The sequence below is a fragment of the Crocodylus siamensis genome, chromosome 7 (assembly GCF_052110815.1).
Source record: "Crocodylus siamensis isolate JL-2025a chromosome 7, ASM5211081v1, whole genome shotgun sequence".
In the NCBI taxonomy this organism is placed as follows: domain Eukaryota; kingdom Metazoa; phylum Chordata; order Crocodylia; family Crocodylidae; genus Crocodylus; species Crocodylus siamensis.
This window is the reverse complement of record NC_143401.1, coordinates 58047775-58075035: the sequence shown is the minus strand read 5'-3', so window position 1 is coordinate 58075035 and position 27261 is coordinate 58047775. Positions and strand designations below refer to the sequence as shown.

Below are 27261 nucleotides of genomic sequence, written 5' to 3'. Positions count from 1 at the left end.
TTCATGATCAAATTTGTTTTTTTTTAAAACTGCCTACCGCTTCAATGTTTGACAACTGATCTTCTGCCAGCACCATCTGTATCCGAGTGCAGTCTGAATAAGACTGTCCTTAATACAAGTGAAGTTGGAAGCTAGTTCGTATCTTGCATCTACACTGAACCAAAAGCGCAAAATTAAACAAAGTAGCCAAATGGCTTTCAAAAGATGTGGAAAGGGTGCTATTGCCTTCCCCCAGCTTGACCCTGCTCCTGGAAGACAGTGGTGCAGGGTGGTGGGTATGGCACTCAGTCCCTGCCTGCTCACATGTACCCCTTAGGGCAGGGGTCTTCAACCTTTTTGGGGTCAGTGTATCCCCAGCAGCCAGTCAAGAAGGAAGGAGTCCATCCTCCAGGCCGACAAGTGAGGGGGTCCCCCAGCAGCCAATTGGCGACTTGGGGGGCAGGGAGTCCCCTACTATCAGTGAGCATTGCAGTAGTGGCAGAAGTGTTGGTGGCAGCGCCCACTGCTGGATACCCTGGAGGTACTTGGGATGGCCTCAGGGGGAATGCATACCCCCAGTTAACAGCCCCTGGCCTAGGGCCTTCCCAAGTATCCCTGGGGGTACATGTACCCCTGGTTGACTGTCCCCGCACTACATCACAATAGTCCTATCTGGCCTTATGATACAAAAAACGTTGATCATGAGCAGATCAAGACTGTGATGATGGAGGTGTGGTGCCACATCTGAAGGGATAAGCTGGCAGCCCTTACTGTAGTTGTGGATGCCAGTGAGCACATGTAACAGGAGGCCTGCTTGGGGCTGATCTCCATGTGGCCCGCCCACCTGTTCTTGGGCTAACCACCTGCTTTCTCACCCACCACACCTTGATCTTAATAAATTGATACAGGTGTTAATTAAGCAGGAGGCTGCCCATTTTCTGCCCCAATGCCAGGGGCCATTATCTGCAGCTTCATTCCTCCCCTACACCGCAGCCCAAGCCTCACAGATGGCATCTCAATGTTCCCATAATCCCCAGCTCCACTCTGGGCCCCAAAATCATTCTACCAGGACCCCTGCATGATCCCTCCATTCAGGTGGCCTCCCCACCTTCATTCACCTATGTAGCTCCCTGAATCTATTTTCCCCTCTTGAGTGTGGTCCTCCCCCGGGACCTTTGGCTCCTCTAGCCCTGGCCCACCCCTAGGCCAGTCAGGACCCCAGGCCCATGGCTCTTGGGCATCCCTCATGTCAGGCCCCCAGTGCTTTTGACCATCCTGGTCCTGGCCCCAGTCTGGGCCAGTCGAGAGTACTCTCTCATTCAGTCTGAGTCCCTAGCCCTTCACTCTCTCTCTCAGGGTCCGCCCTCTGGGCCCTCCAAACACAAGGAGTTACCCACCCAGTGGTGGGGGCTAGGAATTAAGGTGCCCCAACCCGCCTTTCACTGGGGTGGTAACTGGCCTGGCACTTCCTGGGGGCTCCCATGCCACTGAGAGCCCCACTAGGCCACCCACTCCCAGCAGGGTGCAGTTTTAAGTCATACCCAGGACCAGGAGCCTCCTACCATCTCCTACAGCTCCTCCCTTACCTCTGGATAGAACTGAGCAGCCCTCTGGCCAGGCAATGTTGTTGCCTGACCTCCAGTAGCCAAACTGCCTTGTTTATATGAGCAGCCCTGAACCTAAAATGGCTGCCCTCATTAGGCACCTGGAGGCTGCCAGCTCCAGGGCCTTAAAGTGGCAGGCACACACACTGCCCTGCCACAGCACTCAGTAGCTCCTGCTGGAGTTCTACATGTGCTGTGAGCTCAGGATCTGCCTGCAGTCCCTGCTTTCAAGCAGCTCCAGAGCCTGCTGCTGTTTCCTCTTCCTCTTCTAAATTTAGCAGCAGGGAGAGAAGAAAAGCAGTAGTGCCAAGCATCCAGGGCTGTGTGAAAGTAGGGGCTGAGCATCACTGGCTGCTCCTTTCCTCCTTTTCCCTGCTGCTGAATTCAGCCAAGGGGAATGGGAAGGGGGAAGAGCACTAAGTTCTGTTGCTGCTTGAAGCAAGGACAAGAGGCTGAGAGCCTGTACCAAACAGCAGTGAGGAGCACATGCAGGGCTCCCAGCAGGAGTTGCAGTAAAGTAGTGGTAAACTCTGAGAGTTCACAATGTATGCAGTATACTATCAAAGCGGGTGCAACTGCACCATTGCAGCACCCTTGAATCTGCCCCAAGCTATTGATGTTCATGCAAAATAAACTGCTGCAGTTTCAAGAATTCTTGGTGGTTCATGGCTGGTTGCATCATCTGGTTAATGTCTTGAAAAAGACTAAATTGCAATTGCTGGGAATCTTATTTTAGCCCAACTAGTTATTTATTAAGCAACTTCCATGCATCCATCTTTGTGCAGTAGCATTACCCACAGCAGCACTTAATATCTAAGAAAAGTTAAAAGCTATTGTCTTGTCTCTCACTTCTTTGGAATGATGTAATAAATACTTCTGCTTTCAGTTTACATAGGGTTTTGTAATGAGTGAAGCCTGATGGCATCTATTATGGTATCCAAAGAAGGAAGGGCACTGTGGTTCTATTTTAACAATCCTCTCTAAGTTTCCAGGAAAATCTAAATTGGTTTCTACTACAGCTGCATTCCAGCATAATCTAATTCCTTGACTCACTACTGTCTGCTTTGGTTATGGAATCGTTTATCCCAACAACTTCTGACTATTGCAAGAGCTTAATTTTCTATTGGGTAGCATGAAGCCCTTAAGAAATATGTAAGTAGGAATGGTTAGTTCAAGCAGGAAGGTAAATGATGCACCTTTACTTCTCCTAGTGCTGTATGCCTTAAAACAGGATACAAACTAACCTTTACATTCATGTATGAGCAACTGGTACCACCTTAGCACATGCCCCCCCCAGTCTCAATGTCCGTGGCAGTGGTCCCTTTGCAGCCAATCTTGATGCCTGAGGTTGGGGGGGGGTCCTGCAGCCAATTGCTTCATCTGCTTCCAGGAGTGGCTGCAGCGATTGGCTGGTGCTTGAAGGGGGGCACTGGTGCTCCTGCCTGCCCTTGCCCAGCCCATTGCTTAAGCAGCAAGTGCGGCCAGTCAGCATACGTGTGCACCCCCTTCGTGTCGCCAGTGCATTCATGATTTGTCCATTACTTCATTATGAGCTATTGAAAAATAAAACTAGGTTCACACTACACCATGTGACTAGCTTGAGTACTGAAAGCAGTATGGCAGTGGTGCTCAATCTTTGGGCCTAGTGGGCCTGATGAATGGCAAAGGGTCGGCCTGCAGGCCAAACTGGGCCCTGCATGCCAAGACTGGTCCACGCTGGTTCTGCTAGTCCCACAACCTAGGACTCCATGCTGCCCACACACACTGAGATCAGGCACTAGGGCTCTACCTGGCCCCACATGCCAGGATGGGGGCCCTGGGGCCCTTACTGCCCTCACCCAGCTTCATGTGCTAGGATTGAGTCCTGCATGCCTAATCCAGGGTGCAGGGCCACACTATCCAGCTCACTATCCGTGGATCCAGATATCTGTCAACAGGGAAGCGATGGCACACCTCCCCTGCTGCTGAATTTTCAGACCAGTAGGGAGCCCCCAGGGCTGAATAACACAGGGCCAGATCTGGCCCATGAAGCAGGAGGTGAGCTCCCTAGCAGTATAGCCATGTTTATAAAACTCCCAGAGTTTTTTCAACTGTTTGTTGCCTTGTTTCTGCTATCAAGTGAACAACACTTCAGTGACAGATTTTAGGATGCATAGGTGGCTGTTATCCATATACTCAGTTATACCTACTAGACTGACCACATCACCCCACCCCATCCTCCAGTTTCTCTTGAAAAGATTCTGTTCAAAATGGCTCTATCTGTAACGCCCTCTATACATGTGTTTCAGCCTACATCATGCATGCAGTCTTTCTCTTAGGGCTGTGTGAAATTTCAACCGCAGTTTCATTTTGGTGGTGTTTTGACGCTCAAAAACCTGAATCTGAAATAAAATGGGAGACATCTTTGAAATGTTTCACCTTGTTTCAGTTCAAACGTTTCAACGTTTCAGCACTTCAAAGGTGTTTTGAAGCTGGGCTTGCAGGGAAAGAGAAAGTTAGAGGGAGAGGGAGAAGGGGGGAACAGATTGATATCTGTTCCCCCCTCCTCCAGCTGTAGCTGGCCAGCATCTGCCACAACTGTCTCCAAGGTCCCTTCCAATCCTAGTGCTCTGGGGGAGGGACCTAAAAAGTTTCAAAACAGCATATAAGCCTGTGAGTGCCTAAGCGGTCAGCCTTTGTCAGCCTGTCTCTCATCAGAGAGCAGCATCTGAAAGACACAGACTGACTGCTTCCTAGCTGCTACTGTCTAGCTAGGGAGCGTATCTTCTTCCAAAGGATTGGATAGGATACAGCTTACAGTGACAGCTTAGCTATACTAGCCTAATTTCAGTACTAGTATTGTTACCCCTATATCATTTCTTTTTTTCTATATCCATTCCTTTGAATATTTTTTTTTTTACCTGAAAAAAAGAAATGTGTCTTTTGCCTGACAGTGTGATTGCTGGGCACTATTCAAGAAAGCACAGCATAGATTAGATAGATTGCACACACAGACACCTACATATACACACATTACATACAGTCCAGACCCCTTTTTCAGCACAGGAAAACATGAAACATGCTGGAAAGGCCAGTGCTGCCAAGTCTGGGAGGTGAGCAAGAGGGGGCAGAGGGAGAGATGTCAGTTCCCTGCTGCCCAAGCTACGACGCAGCCTCTTTTCAACCAGCCATGAGGCTTTTGCTGATACTGGGAGCAAGGAGGTAGCAGCAGTGCCTGCAGCTGCACCCCCTCTGATACCAGCTGTGATGATAAACCTCAGCACCAGCAGCATGACAACAAGCAGCACCAGCAGCACAGTCTCCACCCCAGTTGCAGGTCCCAGCATGAGCCTCCCACTTCCAGTCTTAGAGAAGCTCAATTGAAGTAGGGGACCTCAGTTTGATAGCACAAGAAATTATGGGAGAGGAGGGGGAAACGGAGTTTGTGCTCCACACTCCTCAAAGTTTCCCTAGAGCAAAGTCTGGGGAGGTACGGAGCTGCGGAATCATACACCAGGTTCTTTGGGCCAATCCAATATCTTAGTAGGCCAACTGAATGGTTGGAGAAATACATCTTAGCAAGCTTTTGGGTTGAAAAACCTGTCATCAGGCTGAGGAAGCACCTGCAGTTGGTGTGTGTGCTCTTCCTGGATGGAAGGAATAGTAAAGAAGCCAGAGGTTGGCATGCAGTGCAGGCAGCAAAATGGAAATGGAAGCATCAGGGGTGAGAGACAGGCTGGGGAAGGGGGATGTAGCAGGTAAGAGAGGTACCTGGGGAATCAGATGTCTGGCAAGTTGTACTGTGTCATAATTCCAATGTCTATATTGAGTCCATGAGTTTTTGTATCCAAGAGATCGATGAAGTGAAGTTCATGGGCTCATCTGTGAAAAGTGGTTTGTAAATTCCCTTTGAGGATCAGGTGTGAGAGATTGGAGACAGGTAGTTCAGTGTCCTTGTCCCTGATTTCTGGTGCATGCTATTCTGGTGTGCAGTTGTTGCTTGGTGTCTCCTACCTATTTTCCATCAGGGCATTTGGTGATGGAGATATGTATTGTGAAGATATCTCCATACAGGAGGTACTGGTGGCAGGTTTTGCATGTCTTGGCATGGCATGGCCTGGATCCATTTGGTGTGTTTTGGGCTGTAGGAGGTTGGTTTCTGGTGATGAGGTTAGTGAGGTTCAGTGCTTGTTTGAATTTACAAACCACTTTTCACAGACGAGCCTATAAACTGCACTTCGTCAACCTACTAGGCACAGAAACTCATGGACTCAATACAGGCATTGGAATTGTAACACCCTACAACCTGCCAGACATCTGACCCCAGGTACCTCTCCATTTACCTGCTACATCCCCCCTACCGCAGCCTGTCTCTTACCCCCTGATGTCCATTTCCATTTTCACTGACTAACTTTCTTGCTTGCATTGCATGCCAGCCTTTGGTTTCTTTACTATTCCTTCCATCCAGGAAGACAGCATACACCAACTTCAGGTGCTTCCTCAGCCTGACAAAGGGTTTTCAACCCAAAAGCTTGCTGTTCCATATTTCTCCCAACTATTCAGTTAGTCTACTAAAAGATATCAGATTGACTCAAAGAATTTTGTCTGCCATGTCATTATGTATGGGTACAGCCTATACCCCTAGCACCTGTCCCCGGTCAGCTGACTGGAAGGAAGCAGGGTTCTGGTCACATCTAAGCCCCAGGGCTGAGGCTGGCAGGGAGTTGGAGAAGCTCCTGCAGGAAAGAAAAGATGCTCTGTGACAGTTTGGCTGACTGAGATGCTAGTGCTACTGTGCTGCTTACCTGTTGTCATTTAAAGTGGTGGACTGAACTGAGGCTGTAGGGGAGGAGGAGACCTCACTGGGGCACACTACCGTGTTGTGTAGAGGCCCCAGTGCCAGTGAGGGCACAGCGACAATAGAAGGTAGAGTAAGACTGAGACCTCATTACAGGGACAATATTGATATACTATCTGTGAGGCAGAGGGCATGGTAAGAGATGGTTGGAGCCACGCATCTAGCCAATAAGGCATAGGGCACCCCCTTGAGGCACCTGCTTAGACTGGGTTCCAGCAAGGGGTCCAAGAACCTAGAGGGTTTAGTACAGTCCATTAGGACCGTGACTGAGCTGAAGCTCGAGGGCAGCCTCTTTATCTATTATCTCTTCCAACAAGACGTGGCAGCAGGTGAGAAGAGAAGGTGCCTGCAGGACAGAGCTGGCACAGTCATGGGGCCCTAGGGGTATCATGGCCATCTCTAGGGACCCTACTTTGTGACTAAGTGTAGTTTCCCAGAAACTTGGCAGGTTTCATGCCCCCAGAAGGGGCTGCCATTCCTGCTACTTTCATCAGAATCAGGCAAGAAATGACAAAGTTATAGGCATTTTAGTCATTGCTCATTATAACCTACAGTCAAAACACCGAAACAGTGTCAAAACAGTGTCAAAACTTGAATGTTTCAGCTGAAACAAAATGAAACAGCAACTTGAAACGCTGAAATGAATCACTGTCCTGCTGAAACACCAAATCCGAAACAAAACATAGGCATTCCGCACAGCCCTACTTTCTCTACTTCTCTTACTGCTTCCACTGATCTGCCACTGGACTCTTCTTTGTCCCTTTGCAGTCTGACCACAGCTAGGCTGAGGTCTTTCTCTTTTGTAGCATCTGTCTACAGGAATGCATTACTGTGCATCATTAATTTTTCATCTCACGTGAAATCTTATCTCAAATTCTTATTCTTTGTCTTCTAATCTCCTACGTATGTAACTTTAAATATATGTAAAATTATATATTGTAAAATATAAAAGAGCTCTCTCAACAAGATACAAGATCTATTGTATTTATTCTTCTCATTTTAACAGTTAATCATTTAAGAAATGTAAAGTGTCTCTAGAAGATACTATACAGGCAGTCCTCCGACTTAAGACGGTTTTCAGGAACCAATTGTGTCGTAAGTTGAAACACTGTAACTTGGAACCAATTTTCTCATAAGAAACAGTTATAAATGGGGGATTGGTTCCTGAACCAAGGCCCAATACCCTATTTTCACCAAAAATACCCCAGCATTTTGTACTCGATCAATTATAGATGAATAATATAGCTACATTAATATATTTATATTGTAAGTAGCAATCATATTGATTTGGAAAGACTTCTTTGAGGTGACTGCTGGACTTTTTGAAGTGCTCTTGGTTGGACTTTTTGAAGGATTCTCAGCTGGGGTCTTCTCAGGATTCTTGGCTGCAGGTTTTTCTGGAGTCTTGTCTGCTTTCTTAAAGACATTGTCCAAGGAAGTTTGGACAGATGTTCTACAAGTAGATGAGTGATGCAGCGAACTTGTTCGCTGGCATGGCATTACATTGGATCAAGTGTTGTAAGTCGAAACTGGCACTGTGAAGTTGAAACAGTGTCAATTTATAGATGTTGTAAGTGCAAAACGTTGTAACTTGAAATGTTTTAAGTCGAGGACTGCCTATATACCACTGTATTATATAAGCAGGAGAGCTGTTACAGCAGCACAAAAAAGGGACTGCTGTGCTACTACTGTGTTCAAAAGAACTACTTGCTCCATTCCCTTGATTTCTCTCTACTCTATCCAAAATCTGATTTGATTCAACTACTTTATTTTGTTCTTGGTATAGATAGCTAAGTAAAAGCAGCTGATTGGTGCGGTGCTGATACTGACTGATAAAAGATAGGCCTGTCACGGTGGCTCATGTCTGAAGTGCTCCATGACAGACAGACCCTTCAGTTTTAAAGAGGTAGTTTTGGTGGAGTCCTCGCATTGCCAGGTGGCTGTTTTGTTGTATGATTGATATCTAGAAGTTTTCTTTTCCACAGGGTGAGTAACTGCTGCCATTTGCTGTTAAGCAGAAAACTGAAGCCTGAGATCATCACTGATTTCACTAGAGACGTAGTCCAGCTTTACAAAAATATTACCACAGAAATGGGGTTTGGGCCGTAACAAACACTATATTAGCCCATTTCTCCCTCTGATCCAAACTGCTTACAGCTACTTTGAAGGTGTGCATGTCTAAATCTATAATCATACATCACTGTCAGGGCATTTTGCTGGGTGCTTATATATTTTTTAAAGCCTCTTGGTGTGCACAGCAGATCCAGTGTGTGCTCATCATGGCTTAGAGCCTGCCCTGGTAAAGTAATATCTTGGCTGACAATACTCTCCTTGGTCCATTACAATCTTAGATCAAACTTCTGTCCTTCATAATGGATACATACTAGTTCCAATGGGAAAACTGAACCTTACCAAAGATAAATCAAGCAGTCTGAGGTGACAGTGTGAACATTCAGCGTCACAACCTGAGCAGCTACCCCCTAGACACAGCAATTTCAGCTAATATTTTTCTGAGCTCTTGTACCCAGGTTGCCATATGATTCAATTAAATGTAAACCTTTATTGGCTCTAATGGGACATAAATTTAACTGTGTTCAGTTCCGTTTGGCTGATGTGCAGAATGCTGACCTGAACCTCACCTCTTCCAGAGCAGTGTGTTTTCATCTGAAAATCTATATAAACTAGATTTTTTTATTAGAAATGAAGCACACTCTGCACTTGCTGCAGGGACTAAATCAATACTCATTACTGCTCTATCAAGGCCATGTATTCTGCTCATTTCAAAATATTATTTATGCAATACTAACAGTTGGCCAGACACTGGTTGGAGCTGCAATAACTTGGTTTCCTGGACTTGAATGCGCAGAGGACTCAACACTTTATACAACAGTTTATGAAATGGGTCATGGCTAGATAGCCAGATTCTTCATTGGTGTAAATTGGCCTTGATGTCAATTGAGTTATGCTGACTTACACCTGCTCCGTGTCTCTGATCTTCTACTGTAAGGATATATTTTACTATAGAGAACTACTAGAAACACTACCTTGCTGGAGTCCATTGTTCTTGTTGTATGATTTCTATGTGGAAAAGTAATCCCATTTCATTTTTCTAAAAGAACTATGTCATAGAACTGTCCATATTTTCCAGGTGACTTTGGTAGGGACAATGCTATATTTTGACTCATTTTTAAACAGTCATTGGGATTAAACTAGATCCTTGGTGCAGATTCACATAAAAGCCACATCCCTCTTGCTATTTTGCCCCCCACCTCTTTCCATGGTATCCAACCAGTTTTCTCACCTATCCTGTATTTAATCATGCCTATCCTCTCCTGTTGTTATGAGGATTAGATCCCAGTAGGCACCTGACAACACTGCTTCATTAGTGACTTGTACTTTCACTTCAAGTTGGAAGGATTTCTGGGACCTTTTCCTGTGGCTCTGCAAGCAGAGAGATCCAGGGAAAACATGCGCCCATGCTCACCTCCTCTTACGCCTGCATGCTAAGGTGCAGATGATGATGAATGTCCACAATGATAATGGATGGAGACAGTACATGCTCCCTGTGCCACAGTGCTCTCTTGCTCTCCTTACTGTTCATAATATCCATCCAATACTCCTAAATCAGGCAAGATATCAGATTAGTTTTATTTTAATTGTTATTAATTGATAATTAAAAGCAAAACAGCTTTTTCAATAGCTTGTTTTTAATTCTGGGTATTTTTAAAGCTTTTGAAAACAAGAAATTAGCTTTTTCCTCTCTGCTTGTTAGACAGTAAAAAAAACAGATAGTCAAAATTGTATAGAGTATAAGGACTGATCAAAGAAAACCAGCTTGAACTGAATAACCAGATAAGTAGAATTTCTCTGAATTCAAGAGGCCTAGCCTCCAGTGAATTCTGACACTGCCATAAATCTTCACCAGATTAGGCTACTGCTGACTGACATGAACATATGTTGCAAATATATACTGAACATTTGTTATAAAATATGAAGAAAGAGGTAGCTAAGAGGTACACATCCAGTTCTGTACACTAAATGTAAATTCCCAAAGGGATACAGAAATTGTGCAATATAAACTACATATATATTACTTTTTCTGGGTTTTGATAGCTGGCCTACACAGCAATTGTAGGCTGAATTTCTTATTTGCAGCTGTCTACAGGCCTCTTTTCTCCTTGTCATTGCTTAATGTGCCTTGGATTACTCTGCTCCTCTACTCTGTAATTACCGAGCCTAGCTACAGCAGATTTGTGAGGGTGGAGGTGTTGGCAGGGAAGGGAACAGAAAATGATATGCAGATATGGATTTCTGTGTTGCCGTAGTAAAACTGGCTGTGGGGACAAGTTAAAAGAAAGCAAAATACAAAGCAAGGAAGTGATGTACAGAAGTGCAGACCCTTTGTCCAATCAGTTCCTTTCTGCTCATCATTCAAGTTAAAAATTTACCCTTGCTTTACTCCTCTATTTATCACCAAACCATTATTGTTCTCTTACTTCCCTGTGATGGAAGTATGACAGGGGCAGCATAATCAGCCTTAAGCTGGGAAAGTGGTGCCTCTCAACAATTTTTAGTTGCTAGATTATATGTGATAATGGATCAAACATGGTAAGCATCCCAAGGAAGTAAGAATCTTCGTATATGAAGACAAGAGCAGAGGGAGACTGGATGGAGACGGAGTACAGTACCAGAAAGGTTTATCCTGTTTCTAAGATACATTTAGTTGTATAGGCTTTCTGGGTTTTTTTGTTTAGTTTTGCTGGAATCTGAGGTCTTAATCAATGCTTCCATGCGATTGGAGTGCCTGGGACTTATCATTAAAACTGCCTCTTGTGTACCTGAGTTTGTAAGTCATACTGACTGGGTCACCACTGCCACTGAGAATGCTTCCCCAAGGGTTGTAACCTGGTAAAATAGTCAGTCTCAATAGACTGACTGTGCCTAAGCAGGCATGGTGCTCTGTTGCTTAACCCATTCCTGAATCAGTTGGTGGGCTATGGCCCACTTTGGAGGCAGCCAGAGTGAGAACCTGCCATCTTCTTGTCTCAGAGGCCTAGGTTCCCTTCTGAGTGCCTCCACAACCTCTTCAAGGCTGAACCAAGTCGCTGCTTCCAGCTCCAGTTTGTTCACTCTGATCTGGAAAAAATTAAAGAAGTGCAAAGTATTGTGAATATAGCTTTAAGAACAGCTAACTAGACCTTCAAGACTTGTGTGTTACAGATTTTCTATCAATGAAAGCTGATGAGTTCAAGATTCCACTGTATTTTATGACTATGCAGGGAAGAGATTTCTCTCCATCTGGACCAGATGGGGAGTGATGTTGGATACGGAAAAGGAAAGACAAGCTTAGAGCCAAAGCAGGCCCTGCTTACCAGGAATTTTAAAGCAAACGCATTTCAGCACTTCGTGAAAATGAGGCTGTTCAGTAGCTTTCCCTGGTCTCTAACCAGTGCCCAGATAGTGATCTGTATCCTCAGCAGCAGGCTTCACAAAAGGGTCAATGACTGAATTGGGCCATAGAGGTGATCGCTCCAAGCATATCATGTGGGGGGTAGGGCAGAACTAACGCTTTCACTGTCTGTAGTGTTCTCTAAATAAAGGGAATATTTCACAGCCCACAAGTTTAGTCCAGCACCTTTCACCCAGCTGAAATCTGCTTTAAAATAATTCTTTGAAACTTGATTCCAGAACATTATAATGGCGTATATACTTTAAGTATCTATCATGAGGACTAGATCAACCCCTTGTTGTGAACAGTACATTAAAAGTCACCATTGATATTTTATAGACTTTAGTTTCCTTTGAAGCAGCAGTTAGCTAGTAAGCACTATCTCATCACTATACTGACCCCTATGATGCTGGTGGATGAATGAGGAAACAAACAGCCAAATTTAGTAAGTTCCTTTGACAACAGGACATAAAATCAAAGATGGACCTTACTATGGAGTTTGGATTTGGTTTGTACACATCTGTAAAAACTGCCTTATTTTCAAACAGAAAACAGGGGGATTGTCAAGCTGTCAGGAAGATCACTCATTTAAAGAAAACCAGCTGAACGCTGCACTTGAAAGGATGTGGCAATTTCCAAATACAATGCAATGAATGGTTTTGTGGACTGGGAAAAGAGACCCCAACAAGCAGGGAAGGTAATAAAATCATGGAGAACTGCTAACCTCATTCTGTTGTGGCCACACCATAGCATGACAAGCTATCATTAGCGAGCTGTTGGGAAAAGGCCAGTGCTGAGAAGCAGAATACCACATTGACTTCACCTCCAGTCCCACTTCTTCTGCCACCTCCCGGCGGACAGTCTCCTCCAGAGTCTCACCTAGAAACACTCAAGTTAATCATGAACAACCTTGTGTCATCTCACATAACAATGGCAAGATTTCCCTTGGGAAGAAAACTTATGCCTCATGCCACACAAAAAAATGGAGGGATAAATCTGTATTTTCTTGAATACAACACACCCCAGAATAAGATACAGACCTTGTCTTTTGAAAGCAGAATGAATTAAAAAAGGATATTTCTTTGCAGTAAGTAACTGAGTAAGCAGCAGCCAGGGAGCCAATCACTGTTGTGCTCCCTGTGGATCAAGTGCAGGCTTTACTTTCTCTTTTCCCTAGTTATTTCCTAACATAAAATGCCCACTCCTATTTTCATCAACCATGCAGTTTTTTTTAAAGGTGTTGTTGTATATGAGAAATTTGGTAATTTCTGAGGACTTCCAGGTCTGATGAAATTCAGCAGGTTGGATCATTCTGAAAATATTTCTTACAATGGGACACAATATCAGATCTACCAAATGTATTTAGTTCTCTTATAATTTGCTTTCTGGGTGCCAGGGACCTGAGATACACAGATATCAAAGTGATAGTAACCATATTAAGTATGTAAGTAAACAAAATAAGCTATGCTCACCTTCTTTCGTTTCAGTTTTGAATAGCTTTCTACCAGAATCATCAAGTCCACATATTTTCATGTAATACACCCAACCTATACTACCCCTGCAAAATGGATATTAAAAGTGTTCTAAGATTTTAACTGGTAGGTTTCATACTTGTATACATGAACAGAGACTGGAATAGGAGGTCAATGCTGATGAATCCTCTCTTTTTACCCCATTTATAGCCCCTTCCTCTCTCCAAATATTTTCAGCTATTTCACACTGCTGGTTGAACAAGGCTGTTCTTGTAACATCCTCCCCTTTTTTCAGAACACCACATTTGTGTTTGAGCTCCATGGAACCACACAGCAATAGGTCTGTGGCTGGTCTCCAGACTCAAAGTCTCCCACAATGCTGGGTCAGAGCTCTTCTTACCAACATCACAGAAGCCTGCCAGAGCACTGTACATCCCCTGAGGGAACGACGCCTGCCGTACAAGAAGACACCGGCTCCCATCAGACACCAAAGTGATAACTACTGGGGACATCTAGAGAACATGTCAAACAGTAAAGCAAGTGGGAATCAGAGGTCAGACAAACCAACTGCTCCATGAAAACAACGTTATGAGAACACAGGCTGTTTCAAGTGCTACTGCTTCTGCTTAAAGGTTTTGAGACAGTGGACAAGCAATAAGGAAAAAGTATGCAAGTCAATATAGGGAGCTCTTGATCTTGCACTTACAAATTCCGACATACATGCGGCAATTTTGGCTTGTGTGTTATTTGTCTTGCTATAGAAATGCTTACCTGTGGATAATAAATTATTTCATTGGTGTGACAAACACTCTTGCTGCCAGCAAGGTTCTTCCGAGTAGGCTGGCCAGTTTTGCTGCAGTATCTGTGAGTGTCATGCCAGCGAAGGAGAGCTTGAGCCTATAAGTACAAAACATAAATACAAGCCAGTTTGAACAGGTGACTTGAGCTCACTTAGTGTAGTCATTACATCCTCTGTGAATAATATTTTGCCATTCTCTCCCTACAACATGCCCATGTGGATCAAACACCAGTTCAACAGGTCAGAAAGCCCTAGAAACTCACATGAAAGAAGCTGTTTTGAAAAGTGGATGAATCCACATTCAAGCTCCTTATTTCTCCCAGTGACTAGCAGAGGAAAAGAACAATGGAAAAATCCACACTGGGATTTGATTTAACAGAAGCATGATCAGATCTGTCATCTGCTGTTGCACACATACCACTGGGCAGAATGGAGTACAAGGAGGCTTCCAAAACCAATTAGGATGTCTGCAGAGTAATGGCTTAAAGAGGAGCAATTTAAAAAATAATGCAGAAAGAACACCACACTTTTCCTTTTCAAATGCCTCCTACCACTCACACCTGTGAGATATACAGAAAACTGCCACCTAATAGTAGTTAGGCAAGTAGCAGGTTGCAATTACAGATGCTGACTGGCTTGGAAAATGTACGGACTGGACACAGACCTGGCCCATGCTAAAACAGATTATTACCACTGTCATTGGGTGTGTGTACACAAGATGTTTACTTCAGTTGACTAATTAGCTCTGCAGTAAACATGTCAGTGTCTACACGTGCTATTAGGCTGGAGTAAACTAATAAACTCTGCAGCAGGGTAGTACTTGTAAATAAATACATGTAAATATCTGTAAATACAAGTACTACCCTGCTGCGGAGTTTATTACTCTGCAGCAGTACACGTATAGACACTGGCGCGGCTGGCTGAGGCAGAAGTATGCTACAGTGCAGGGCTACCTGCCAACTAGCCCTGCACTGGAGCACCCTTGTGCCCTAGCCAGCCCCTCTGTAGCATGCTGAGCTGAGTCAGAGCAGTCCTGGGCTGGCAGGCTGACCCCTCGGGCCCCTGCCAGCTGGGGCTGCTCCAACCCAGCCCAATGTGCTGCAGTCCTGGGCACAAGTTCAAACAACGTGTCTGGGCGCAATAAACTCCAACGCAATAAGCAATGAAGTTTATTACTCCACATTAATTGCACATGTAGACATGCCCATTCTGTCCTCTTTCTCCAGCTACTCACTCGTTTGCTTCACCTACTTATTATATCTTGTTTTTCAGATTATAAGGTCTTTGGGGAAGGGCCTGCCATTTACAACATATTTGCGCACTGCCTAGTGTAATGTTCCACCTTACGAGGCTCCTAGGTACTTCCACAATATATTTTAAATAATTAAACTAATGACTGAGAATGAAAGGAATGGTGTCAGCAATCATAACTTCCATAAGTAAAATAACCTATATCATACCAAGGACAGCAAGCGGGCATCCTTCCCATCTAGCTGAAAGAAAGCTTTCCATAACTCAGTAAATGATCCCTTGAGTTCAGATTCAATGTCCATTTTTTCCAAGGAACCTGGAAATGAGTAAGTCCATGTAAAACAGAAACCTCACTTGTGGCCCTAACATTGTTCCTTTTACCAGTTAACCAATGTACAATTTTTACAAATTCTAACAGAACAGCTAATAACATGGGCTTATTACTAAAGAAATGACATCACATTTATAGTAACATGTTCCTAAATTGTTGTGTGACATTTCATTCAAATTTTACTATAACAGAGAAAGAAGCAATTACATTATGTGATAATTCCTGTGACACTGGAGACATGTCATGGTCATAGGACCTCCTAGCAAGAACAAGATGAGAAGAGAGAAGTTAAGATGCAACCTCTCACCCACCAAGTGCTAAATGTGCCACTTGAAAGCATCTCCAGTAGTATGCAGCATACACACACATAGCAACCCAGTGCATCAGACATATACAGAAGAATTATTCTTACCTAAATCCAGGGCAAAGTATGCCATGCATTCATCTGAACAGCCAATCAGCACTGAATCCTCTAGTTTTTGTTCATCCTGTTTGAACTTCTTCAGAATCCTCTTCAGTTCTAAACACCACAGTAAAAGGGACAAAAAGCTGTAATCCAACCATAGCTACACTAATGAAACCATAACAATAGCCTAACCTTTAAGATGTCTACAGTCCAGCCCAATGCAATAAGGTCATATCACAGAAGTTTCTTATGGCTCTATGGCCAGGTATCTAGAACTGGCTTACTCACAGTGACGTTTCATGGTGCTCCTGATAATAATTCCCCAAACTGGGTAGGTTAGTACCCATCCTAATTTCCCATTGTAGGGTAAACCTCCAAGTCAAAGAACACAGGTAAGAAAGGGTAGAAGTGGGTATGTGGTGATTCTACAATTAAAGGGATAAAAATGAGAACTAAGAATCCAGATTACTTTGGACCCTGATCATGTAAAGCAAAAGGAACATGCCCCAGTGCTCTGGGGATCTATACTGTCCCTTTGCTTAAAATTACTTACGTCTCAGAGGTGACTGAATAGCTTTCTAACAAAAGAAGTCCTCCCAGATTATGCCAAATACTCTCCCATTGCCTAGCTCACTGGGTATCTCACTTTCCTAACAAGCTATTATCTTCAAAATAAAAGATGGCCCACATTTAAAACATGTAAAACCACTGTCTCAGAAGACATATTAATAAATAGCTTAAACCTGTGTAGATATCCTATACATATACCTACAGGAAATGTGCTCAATCTACCTTATGTTCATGTCCAACAATTTTAATTGTAAATAGTTACTTGATGTTAATAAATCAACAAGAATACACACAAATCTAGCCTAACAGATTTTCTGATTTGGTATTATGATGGGTCTCAGACAGAGACACAAAGAATAGGGACTTACAGTCAATATGGTATCAACTGAAATAGAGTTAATGGAAGAAAACTGACTACATCATTTGAGATGATTAATACATGAAGGTGTTAACTACAGAGAACCTGCTCACCTGATGCACTTATCTGTGGGGCAAAATGTTTGCTTCCAACTTTTTGCAGGAAGGGAAACAGATTGTGAAAGAGGTAGAAAGTTCCTGAGTTCTGGGCTTGCCTACAAAGGCCATCATCTTCCTTTAGCTCAAATAAGTATCTGCAGGTAAAAAGGATCAGAATGTTCATTGCATGATTTGGTCTACATCAGAGGTAGGCAACCCATGGCATATGTGCCAGAGCATAACAAACAAAGGCATTTTGCTTGGCATGTGTGCCTCAGGGCAGACAGGAGGGAAGGGGCTGGGGCTGCCCTGCCACAATGGCTCCCCCTCCATCCAGCTCTCACACACCAACATCTTACACACTGAGGTTGTGGGTGTTTTTGACACTCTGCCCAAAAATGTTACCAACCTCTGCTCTAGATCACTGAGTACCACAGGCTGAGTTTGAACAGAGGAATGGGATAGCATTGTGATAGGCACCTACCCTCCTCATGGTGATGCCAGTGTCCTCATGGCAGGTCTGCAGGTGAGCCAGTCAGCACCCTGCAGCCAGAAGGAGCTCTGCTGGTTGGCTGGGGGCCCCAAAGCCTTGAGGTTCAAAGGAGCCAGGGGACAGGAATGTGAGGAGTGCTGGAAGCAGAGCCAAATTCTCTCTCCATGGCCAGAGGAGACCCAGCGCCTCCTCTCAGGGCCAGCACTCCTGGAGAAGCAGCACACATCTCACTGCTGATGGATCTGGGGAGAACTCGGACATGCTCTCTGCAACTGATGGAAATGAGTTGTTCTCCCCAGGAACGAGTTCCCTGAGAAAACTCAGGAAACCTTGGTCACCAACAGTGCAGTGGAGGCCTGACTGAGCACCAGTTTAATCTATGTGATTAGCAAGCCGTGCAGCCCAGATCTAACATTGCTCTCTGGCACCTGCAGGGGACCATGTAGAAATACACAGGTCAGGTGGGACTGGGAGAGAGCAGGCCAGTGGGCACTACTGGCATCCACCAAGGGGAAAACCCAGCACAGAGCCCCCCTGGCATCGCACATCCTGACAGAGTGTCCATGGGCCCAGAGTGCACCAATGGGAGACTGGCAGCACTATAAGCTTCGTGTATGCACAGCGGGGCTTGCCTCAAAGCATTGCCATACCTAGCCTGGTGGAAAGATGGGAAGAACCTGGACCAGAAAACCCACCCACCAGGAGGCACCATAAACCCAAAGAGTACAGGGGGTGCATCAGGCACTGAGGCACTTACACGCATAAGGAAAGCACTCAGTGCAGGGGTATCATTGCCCTGCACACCATACTGTCTGAACCATTTAAGCTGGATTTTCACCTGTGTTGTAGTTTTCAAAGAATACAGGAGACCAGCAAGCCCTGCTACAGCCACCATTCTCACCAGGCCCCAGGTTCATCACACCTGAACTTCACCTAGGCTGATCGCAAAACCTGAGTGGAAAGGGGTGTAGGGGAGAAGGAGCCCCACAGATATGTCAATAGTGTCACCCTGGGCCCTACAGGAACCACTGATTACCACCTCCAGAGGCAAAACCCAGTTGTCCAAGGGGGACAGTCACCAGGGGACAGGAGATGCTTCCCGCAGTAGGGCTTGGGACTGGGACAGCCCATCCCTACAAAAAAAGCCCTTCAACCAGGGCCAACTTACCAGGTTCAGCCCACGGAGAGGGAGATGAGCCATGCCGGCATGAAACGCCTGCACAGTTCGTGAGCTGCACTTATTTCTGGCTGGACCCAGCACAGGTGGGGGACAGAGACCTGGACCAACAAGATGAGTCCTCAGCAGGGGAGAGGACCTGGGACAATACCAGGGGACAGCTGGGGCCACCAGCATCACATTTGGGAGTGGGGACATGTCATGGCCCTAGCCCTTATTCTGCTGTTAAAGTTTTTTCTTCTTTTTTTTCCCTTTTTTCCCCCCTTCTGCCAGGGACAGCCCAGAGAGGCCCCGAGGGGAGGGTTGGAGCACGGACGGTGCTCCAAGCATAGGAGTGGCCGGAACGCCATGGCAAGCAGCCAGGCATAATTAAAAACACAGCAGAAGAGCAGGGCAGCTCAAAGATGCCCCAAGGACACAGCAACTGGGAGGAATCAACTGTAGCCCAGTCAACAAGGGGAGCGGAGAAAAACGACACCGGAGGACAAGCCGCACTGACACCAACTGGCCATCCTGAAGGCTGGAACATGGACAGGATGTAAGGGAGGCGGAGCCTCACGGATACCCACCAACGGTTGCAGCCAATCTGAGGGAGTCCACAGGAGGGGAGCCCACCACTGAAGGTACGATCGAAGTCATGGCAGACAAGTCTCTGGGCTTTCCCTGGGATGACCATGGACCCCTTCAGAGATCGCTGGAACCCACGCAGTGGCCAACACCCAGTGCATGTGCCAAGGCGGCACATGAGTGCATTCTCAAGACCAGGCAGGCACACCAGTTTGAACAGTAAGTCATGGTAGGGGAGTAGACCCAGGTGCAATGTAGCTCCAGTGGGCAGGGCACGCCAATCAGCTTGTATGGTGGTCATGAGACTGTCACAAGAATATTTCATCCTTTTCCTACTCCAAATATTTCCAAAGCTTCCCCAAGCCAAGTGCTTGTTATTGGTGGGGAAAGGCTTGAACTTTGGATATTATTATTAAAAAAAACCTCCAATTCAGTCTCTGAAATAAACCTTTTACTTGATACGTACAATCATGTGTGCAGAAATAAAGCTGAAATCTTACTATAACTTAAAGAAGTCAAAGGACCTATGGATCTTGCTCATATTTATGTTATTTCTCAAGTTTTGAGGTCTTTAAGTCATGCTTGACTGTCTATACTAACAAGGAAAGCTGGGTACATTTAAGTTTGTAAACATGACTCTTACTTTGAATGATTAGATCACTGAGCAACATAAGGTTCTTATTGGTATCCCAATTCAAAAGATCAAGCTCAAGCCCTGAACAAGTACAGCACATATTGGGTTATATGTGTACCAAGCAAAGCTGTCCTATTTGAGAATGGGTATCAAAAAGTTTTTCCATCAAATTGTTTGAAGTGATATTAAAAATGACTATCCAGCTAGTATGAGCACTATTAAATTAGTTCAGCCATATTTAGGAGCATTCTGGAGCATTTTTATATCTCACAGACTTTCCAGCAGTTGGTATGAGTATGCATATACCTGAATCCAGCACTAGGACAACAGTTTTCAGCCCCTGCTGAAGGGCGCTAAGTGTTGCTGTAGACAATAAGCAAGGCCATTCAGTTCAGTTTATTATCATCAGACTACATTGGATTAGTAATGCAGAGTTTTAGCAGAGATAACCATAAACATTGGATACAAGAATACCAAGCTCTAGCTTCCCCACTGAACACAGTTCAGACAAGAACTTACCGCATTTTTCTAACGTAGGTAGAGTGTAGCCTGCACCACATAAAGGAAGCTCTTCTATAAACAGCTTGATAAAGCATAGCCATTTTCAGCTCTTGAGAGAAGCTCCCTCTGCCTAAAAGGATGTAGGATGCATGTAGTGGGATGAATCTTCACAAATGGGTTCTATATAAAGGAAGCTATGAGCCAAACAAATACAAAATATCTCAGACTCCTAGAGGACCCACTTCTCATGTTATTGTTCAGTTTGGTCTTAGGCTCTGTCCGTGCGTGCATAAAGAAACTTATTATCACAGTTCTAAATATTTTTAGACAGTTCAAGTTTACAGATGTGTTTTGTGTCTGACAAAAAGGTCTTGCAGAAATTGCTACAGACTAAGATAAAAGTGTGTGCTGTCTTAACTTGCTTTGTTATAAAGATAGCAACGTTTCCTACGGAGAGCCACTCCAGCTCATTCAAAGGCACACTGTACAGCAGCAACCTGGAAAACTATTGGGAATCCAATGCTGTCACAGAAGAACAAAAAACAAAATTTCAGCTGCAAAGAAGATTCTTCCATGTTAGAAGGAAGACAGCAGTTGCTGCTGAATCAAATTCTGTCACGGCAGTTAATACTTTTGTGCCAAAAGAACTTGTTGCATTTTCAATTAAAGTAATGACCCAAACCAATCTCGCCCCAGCTCACTACGGCAGGAAGACAGCTATACAAAAACAAGCATCATTCTTAAGATGTGATCGTGATCATTAATTATTAAATACCTAACTTTAAAATAGCACTTCCTAGCCATAAATTTAAAATCCCTTTACATAAGGAGACTATTAGTCTTATTTTACAGATACAGAAACTAAGAAACTTAACCAATGGACAATAAGATTTGATGGATATTCCTTAAAATTCTACTACAGCCACTAGGGAGACTACAATGTTCCTGATATTTTGTACATATTAATAATCACTCATGTATTGCAAACTGTGCATGTGATTACAATGCAGAAACACTGAGAGCACCAGGGTATTTGACACAGTTGTAGAGTATGGGACAAACAATGATATGTCTCTAGCCAGGGGTGGGCAATTATTTCGGGCAGAGGGCCACTTACTCAGTTTTGGCAAGCTGTCAAGGGCTGCACTGGTAGCCCCTGGTCACCATCTTGTGGAAGTCCCACCCCCTAACTCCTAACCTTTGACACCAGAAGTGTCCCCTTACCCCCATAAGTGCTCCTTTCAGCAAGGGGTTTCACCATCTCAGAACCAGAAAAATACCAAATTATATTCTAAAAAGTAAACATCTAAAACATTCATTAATTTGATTTAAAAAAAAATATTTTGTCCTGGTTTAAAAGTGTTTGTGTAGTGTACATATAGGTGATTGCATATAATAGCTTAAAATGAAGTCTTACTCTTGTGTATTGTGGGGGGGTAGGTATAGTTTTGCGGGGGGCTGTGGGTATGTGGGGGAGGGTGTGGGTGTGCCTGTAGAGGGTGGATAGGTGTGGGGGGTGTGGGGTGAAGGAGCATGTGAGTATGTGGATATGTGGGGTGTGGGTGGATATGGGGTTTGTGAGGGACTGTGTGGGGAAGGAGGGTGGTTGGGATGTGTGAAGGGGTCTTGGTATGGGGGTCTGCGTGTATGGCAGTGTGATGGAAGGTGTTGGTGCATGTGTACAGTGGGGTGTGCGTGTGGGACTCACCCTATCAACGCACACAAATACACACACAGAGTCTCTCCCTACACACACACTGATGTGGCCCTATGTTTCCCAGTTCAGTGATACAGCCGGGAGCCATGTGGTGCTGGAGCAGTGCAGAGGCAGGAAGGCAGAGAAATGGCAGGGGTGGGTAGGGACTGGGCTGCTGCATTTGTGCTGAGGTCCCCCTGGGTCCTACTACCTCTGGCTCCTGTCATCCTTGATAGGCAGCCAGGAGCAGATAAATATTTTCTCAATTTTTCAGGGGCCTCACAGGCCGGATAGCACGGCCTGGCAGGCCAGATCCAGCCTGTGGTCCACTTTTTGCCTACCCACGCCCCAGCAGGATCCAGCTTTTATCCTTGGTTTCTCCATTGATTTTACTCCCAGATCAACTGGGATTGTTTTATTTTTCTGGTGAATAATACTGGAAAAAACTCACTGAAGATTTTGAGAATGTGAAGATGAGGACAATATTTGGATAGATCAGAACAGCCAGAAAGATGTGTCATTTACTCATTTTACTAGTTTGTTAAGAAACAGCATTGGCACCTCCTGATTCAACTGTCCACTGTCTGTGCATTCAATGTACCAACTAAATTTCAGCTGTGGGATAATATCATTGAACTTACAACACACTGGATCTCAAGCCATTCTTTCCAAAGGCTTCCCCTCAAACCCTTCTAAATGCCTTTTGTTAAATACTGAACTTTTTCAAAACAAACTGGAAAAAAACTGCTATTACTTTAAAAATACTTCGGAATATAACTAGCAGAAAATAGCTAGCAGAAGTTTCCAGATCACAGGCCCAGGTTCTCAGGGGGGCCTTCAATCACCCTGGCATCTGCTGGCAGGACAATACAGCAGTGCACAGGCAATCCAGGAAATTTTTGGAGTCTTGGGGACAACTTCCTGGTGCAAGTGCTGAAGAGGCCAAGTAGGGACTGTGCTCTTCTTGGCCTCCTGCTCAAACAGGAAAGATTTGGTGGGGAATGTAATGGATAGCAGCTTGGGCAGCAGTGACAATGAAATGATTGAGTTCAGGATCCTGAGGAAAGGAGGGAAGGAGAACACCCAAGTAAGTACCCTGGACTTCAGAAAATCAGACTGACTCAGGGAAATGATGGGCAGAATGCTTTGGGAGGTCAGTCTGAGGGGGAAAGGAGACCAAAAGAGCTGGCTGTATTTTAAAGAAACCTTACTGAGGGCACAGGAGTGAACCATCCTGATATGCAGGAGGATTAGCAAGAATGTCAGAAGACAAGCTTGACTTAGCAGGGAGCTCTTCAGTGAGCCAAAACACAATAATGAAGCTTCTTACAAGAAGTGGAAACTTGAACAAACAACTAGGAAGGAGTATACATGCAACTGGAGTTGCAGCTAGCAAGGGACGTGAAGGGTAACAAGAAGGGCTTTTACAAGTAAGTCAGCAACAAGAGGAAGATCAGGGAAAGTGTGGGTCCCTTACTGAGTGGGGGAGGCAAACTAATGCCTTTTTCACCTCAGTCGTCATATCAAGACAGCCCCACCAGGGGAGACGCCTTGTTGGACCTAGTGCTGGCCACGGGTGATGACCTGGTGAGGGGGCTGCAGGTGCTTGACCACCTGGGCAACAGCGATCATCGCCTGCTGGAATTCACCATCCAGCGCAAGGTGGCAAAGGCATGCAGTAAGGCAGCGGCCCTAGATTTTAGGAGGGCAGACTTCAACGAACTAAGGAAGATAGTTGGAGAAGCGCTGAGGTCCCAGAGGGGAGGGGAGCCAAGTGTCCGAGGAGAGTGGTCGCTCCTTAAGGAGACGATCCTCTAAGCCCAAAGGAAAGTAATCCCAATGAGGATCAAAGGGAGCAGGAGAGCACACAAGCCTCCGTGGCTCACCAAAAGCATCCGGGAATGTCTCCTTGCTAAAAAGGAGGCTTACACCCAATGGAAAGAAGGGGTCATCACCAGGGAGGACTATTCTGTAGTTGCTCGGGGATGTAGGGGAGTAGTTAGGAAGGCCAAGGCAGAGATGGAACTGGGACTAGCTTCCCAGATTAAGGACAATAAGAAGTCCTTTTTTAAATACATAGGGGGTAAAAAGAAGGTCCCGGGTAATGTGGAGCCCTTGCAGGACACATTGGGAAACTTGGTCATCACACCAGACGGCAAAGCTAACATGTTTAATGATTTCTTTGCCTCCGTCTTCCTAAGTAGGGACCAGAACAGCCACCTCCCTGCTGGGCCCCCCTCGGGCCCTGGGGGAGGCACACCTGGGCCACGGGTTAGCGAGGATTTAGTTAGGGGGCTTCTGCAGGGGTTGGACGTATTCAAGTCAGCCGGTCCGGATGATCTCCACCCTAGAGCTCTAAAGGAACTGGCCGAGGTCATTGCAAGTCCCCTGGCACGGCTTTACGAGCACTCGTGGTGCTCTGGCAAGGTACCGGAGGACTGGAAGAGGGCCAACATGGTCCCCATCTTCAAAAAAGGCAGGAAGGAGGACCCAGGAAACTATAGGCCGGTTAGTCTTACCTCGATCCTAGGCAAGCAGTTTGAGAAAATTATGCTGGCACACATCCAGGAGGGGCCAGCAGGAGACTGCATGCTTAGGGGCAACGAACATAGGTTCATCAGTGGCAGGTCCTGTCAGACCAACCTGGTGGCCTTTTACAATCAGATCACCAGATCATTAGATGCAGGGGTAGCAGTGGATATAGTCTTCCTGGACTTCCGGAAGACTTTTGACACTGTCTCTCACCCCGTTCTCATTAAGAAACTGGGCGGCTGTGGTGTAGACACCCACACAGTCAAATGGGTCGCCAACTGGCTGGAGGGCCGCACCCAGCGGGTGGTAGTGGATGGGTCCTTCTCAACCTGGAAGGACGTGGGCAGTGGGGTTCCGGGGCCTCGGTCCTCGGGCCCGCACTGTTCAACATCTTCATCAGTGATTTGGACGAGGGGGTAAAAAGCACCCTGTTCAAATTTGCTGATGACACTAAGATGTGGGTGGACGTAGGCACACTGGAAGGATGCAACAGGCTACAATCAGACCTAGTTAGGTTACAAGGGTGGGCGGACGAGAATAGGATGGGTTTCAACACAGACAAGTGCAAGGTGATGCACCTCGGGAGGAACAACCGGCACCATACCTACAGGTTAGGGAACTCCCCTCTTGTCAGCACGGAGGCGGAAAAGGATCTTGGGGTCATCATTGACTCCAAGATGAACATGGGCCGGCAGTGTGGGGAGGCAGTCAGGAAGGCCAACCGCACCTTGTCATACATCCACAGATGCATCTCAAGCAGGTCCAAAGAGGTGATCCTCCCCCTCTATGTGGCACTGGTCAGGCCGCAGTTGGAGTACTGCGTCTAGTTCTGGGCGCCACACTTCAAGAAGGATGTCAACAGCATGGAGAGGGTCCAGAGGAGGGCCACTCGTATGATCAGGGGACAACCGGGCAGGCCCTATGAGGAGAGGCTGCGGGACCTGAACCTGTTCAGCCTCCAAAAGAGAAGGCTGAGGGGGGATCTTGTGGCCTGTTATAAATTAGTCAGGGGGGATCAGCAGGGATTGGGGGAGTCACTGTTCCCCCGAGCACCGCCAGGAGTGACCAGGAATAACGGTCACAAGCTGGCAGAGGGTAGGTTTAGGATAGATATCAGGAGGCGCTACTTCACAGTCAAGGCGGCTAGGGTCTGGAACCAACTTCCAAGAAGTGGTGCAGGCTCCTACCCTGGGGGTGTTTAAGAGGAGGTTAGATGCACATCTTGCTGGGGTCGTTTGACCCCAGTATTCTTTCCTGCCGTGGCAGGGGGTCAGACTAGATGATCTGCTCAGGTCCCTTCTGACCCTAGAAACTATGAAACTAAGATCAGCTCCCAGACTACTGTACCTGGCAGCACATTTTGAGGAGGATGTGAGCAGCCAACAGTGGCAAAAGGACAAGTTGGGGACCATGTAGTAGGGTTGTGTGAACCTTCGGTAGCTGATTCAATTCAGAGGAGATTCAGCCCAATCTGGGGACCGAATCTCCAAATCTGAATCAAATCAGGAGACCAATTAAAAGCTCCATGACCTGAAAGTGTACCTTGCTGGAGAAGGGTGGCCTGGTGGAGATACCTGTGGCGGAGCAGCTCCCCAGAAATGCCAAGCCAGTTACCCCCTTGGTGAAAGGAGATGAGGGGCACCTGAAGACCCCAACCCCCAGATCCCTGGTGGGTTTGATCTACACAGGGGTAGCCCAGGTTCATGGGAGTCCTGAGGGAGGGCCCAAGTTGGTGGAGGGTGTCGGGCTGTCACCGTGTAAGGGTGTACACCTCGACGTCCTGCTGACATTCACTGGCCCCTTAAAGCAGCTGGGCCCCTATGGCTGAGCTGGAGGGGATTTGACGCCCCTTCTTTTCCCTCCTGCCACGACTTTGATGATATAAGAGATCTGAAAAAGGAAGGTGGTGGCTGCCTGTCTCCTGCCAACTCAATCAAAGGGACTGCCCCGCATCCCCGGGCCGAACTCGGAGTAAAGAAAGGACCAGCTTGAAGCCAACTTTCTGATTCCCCCTCCTTTTATTTATTTTTTTTGAAAGAAACAAAAAGAGTCCTTGACCTTTGGCCTCCTCAGCCTCAGGGGTCTTCCAGATCTGGTGTTCTATTGCCTGGGGTCATTATCCCAGAGTCTTCTATGATCCGCTCTTCTCATCCGGGCCTCTTCCCCATGACCTTCAAACCATGCTGCAAGGAACCTGATTACTGGCGAGTGCAGCTACCGTGGCAGGGGATTCCCTCGGCCGTCATCAGTTAGGGCGGATGCAGTCTTCGCGGCTTGGGATTTTGCCGGCCTGGCTTCAGCTATGAAGGCTTCTAGGGCTTGAGCTCCTGCTCCCCTTTCCTTGGGCAGGTGCCTGTCCTCAGTCTGGACTCTCCAACCAGCTGGGGAGTGTCCACAGAAGGCGAAAGAAAAAAAAACAATGGAGAAAAATCCCGCTGCGGTGGGTGGTTCAGGCAGGTCCACCACCTCCGCCACTCCCAGGGGCTATCCCCGGATTCCCTCCAGTG

At 46.0% G+C, this 27261-nt stretch overlaps 1 protein-coding gene across 11 annotated transcripts in view; it reads right to left on the bottom strand.

Moving 5' to 3' along the window:
• Positions 1-64: 64 nt before the first annotated feature.
• NUDT13 (nudix hydrolase 13) overlaps positions 65-27261 on the bottom strand; it is a 35152-nt gene continuing 7955 nt past the window's right edge. For 2 of the 11 annotated variants that reach the window (XM_090058469.1, XM_090058468.1), the window contains exons 2-9: positions 20545-20656; positions 17170-17309; positions 16135-16242; positions 15601-15707; positions 14113-14238; positions 13742-13853; positions 12594-12748; positions 65-11556 (exon numbers count right to left, since the gene is read on the bottom strand). In XM_090058469.1, the coding sequence (XP_089914595.1) occupies positions 11362-11556; positions 12594-12748; positions 13742-13853; positions 14113-14238; positions 15601-15707; positions 16135-16242; positions 17170-17309; positions 20545-20627 (1026 nt within the window). In that variant the 5' untranslated portion in view covers positions 20628-20656 and the 3' untranslated portion in view covers positions 65-11361. The other 9 variants (XM_090058466.1, XM_090058465.1, XM_090058470.1 and 6 more) reach the window with 7 other exon arrangements.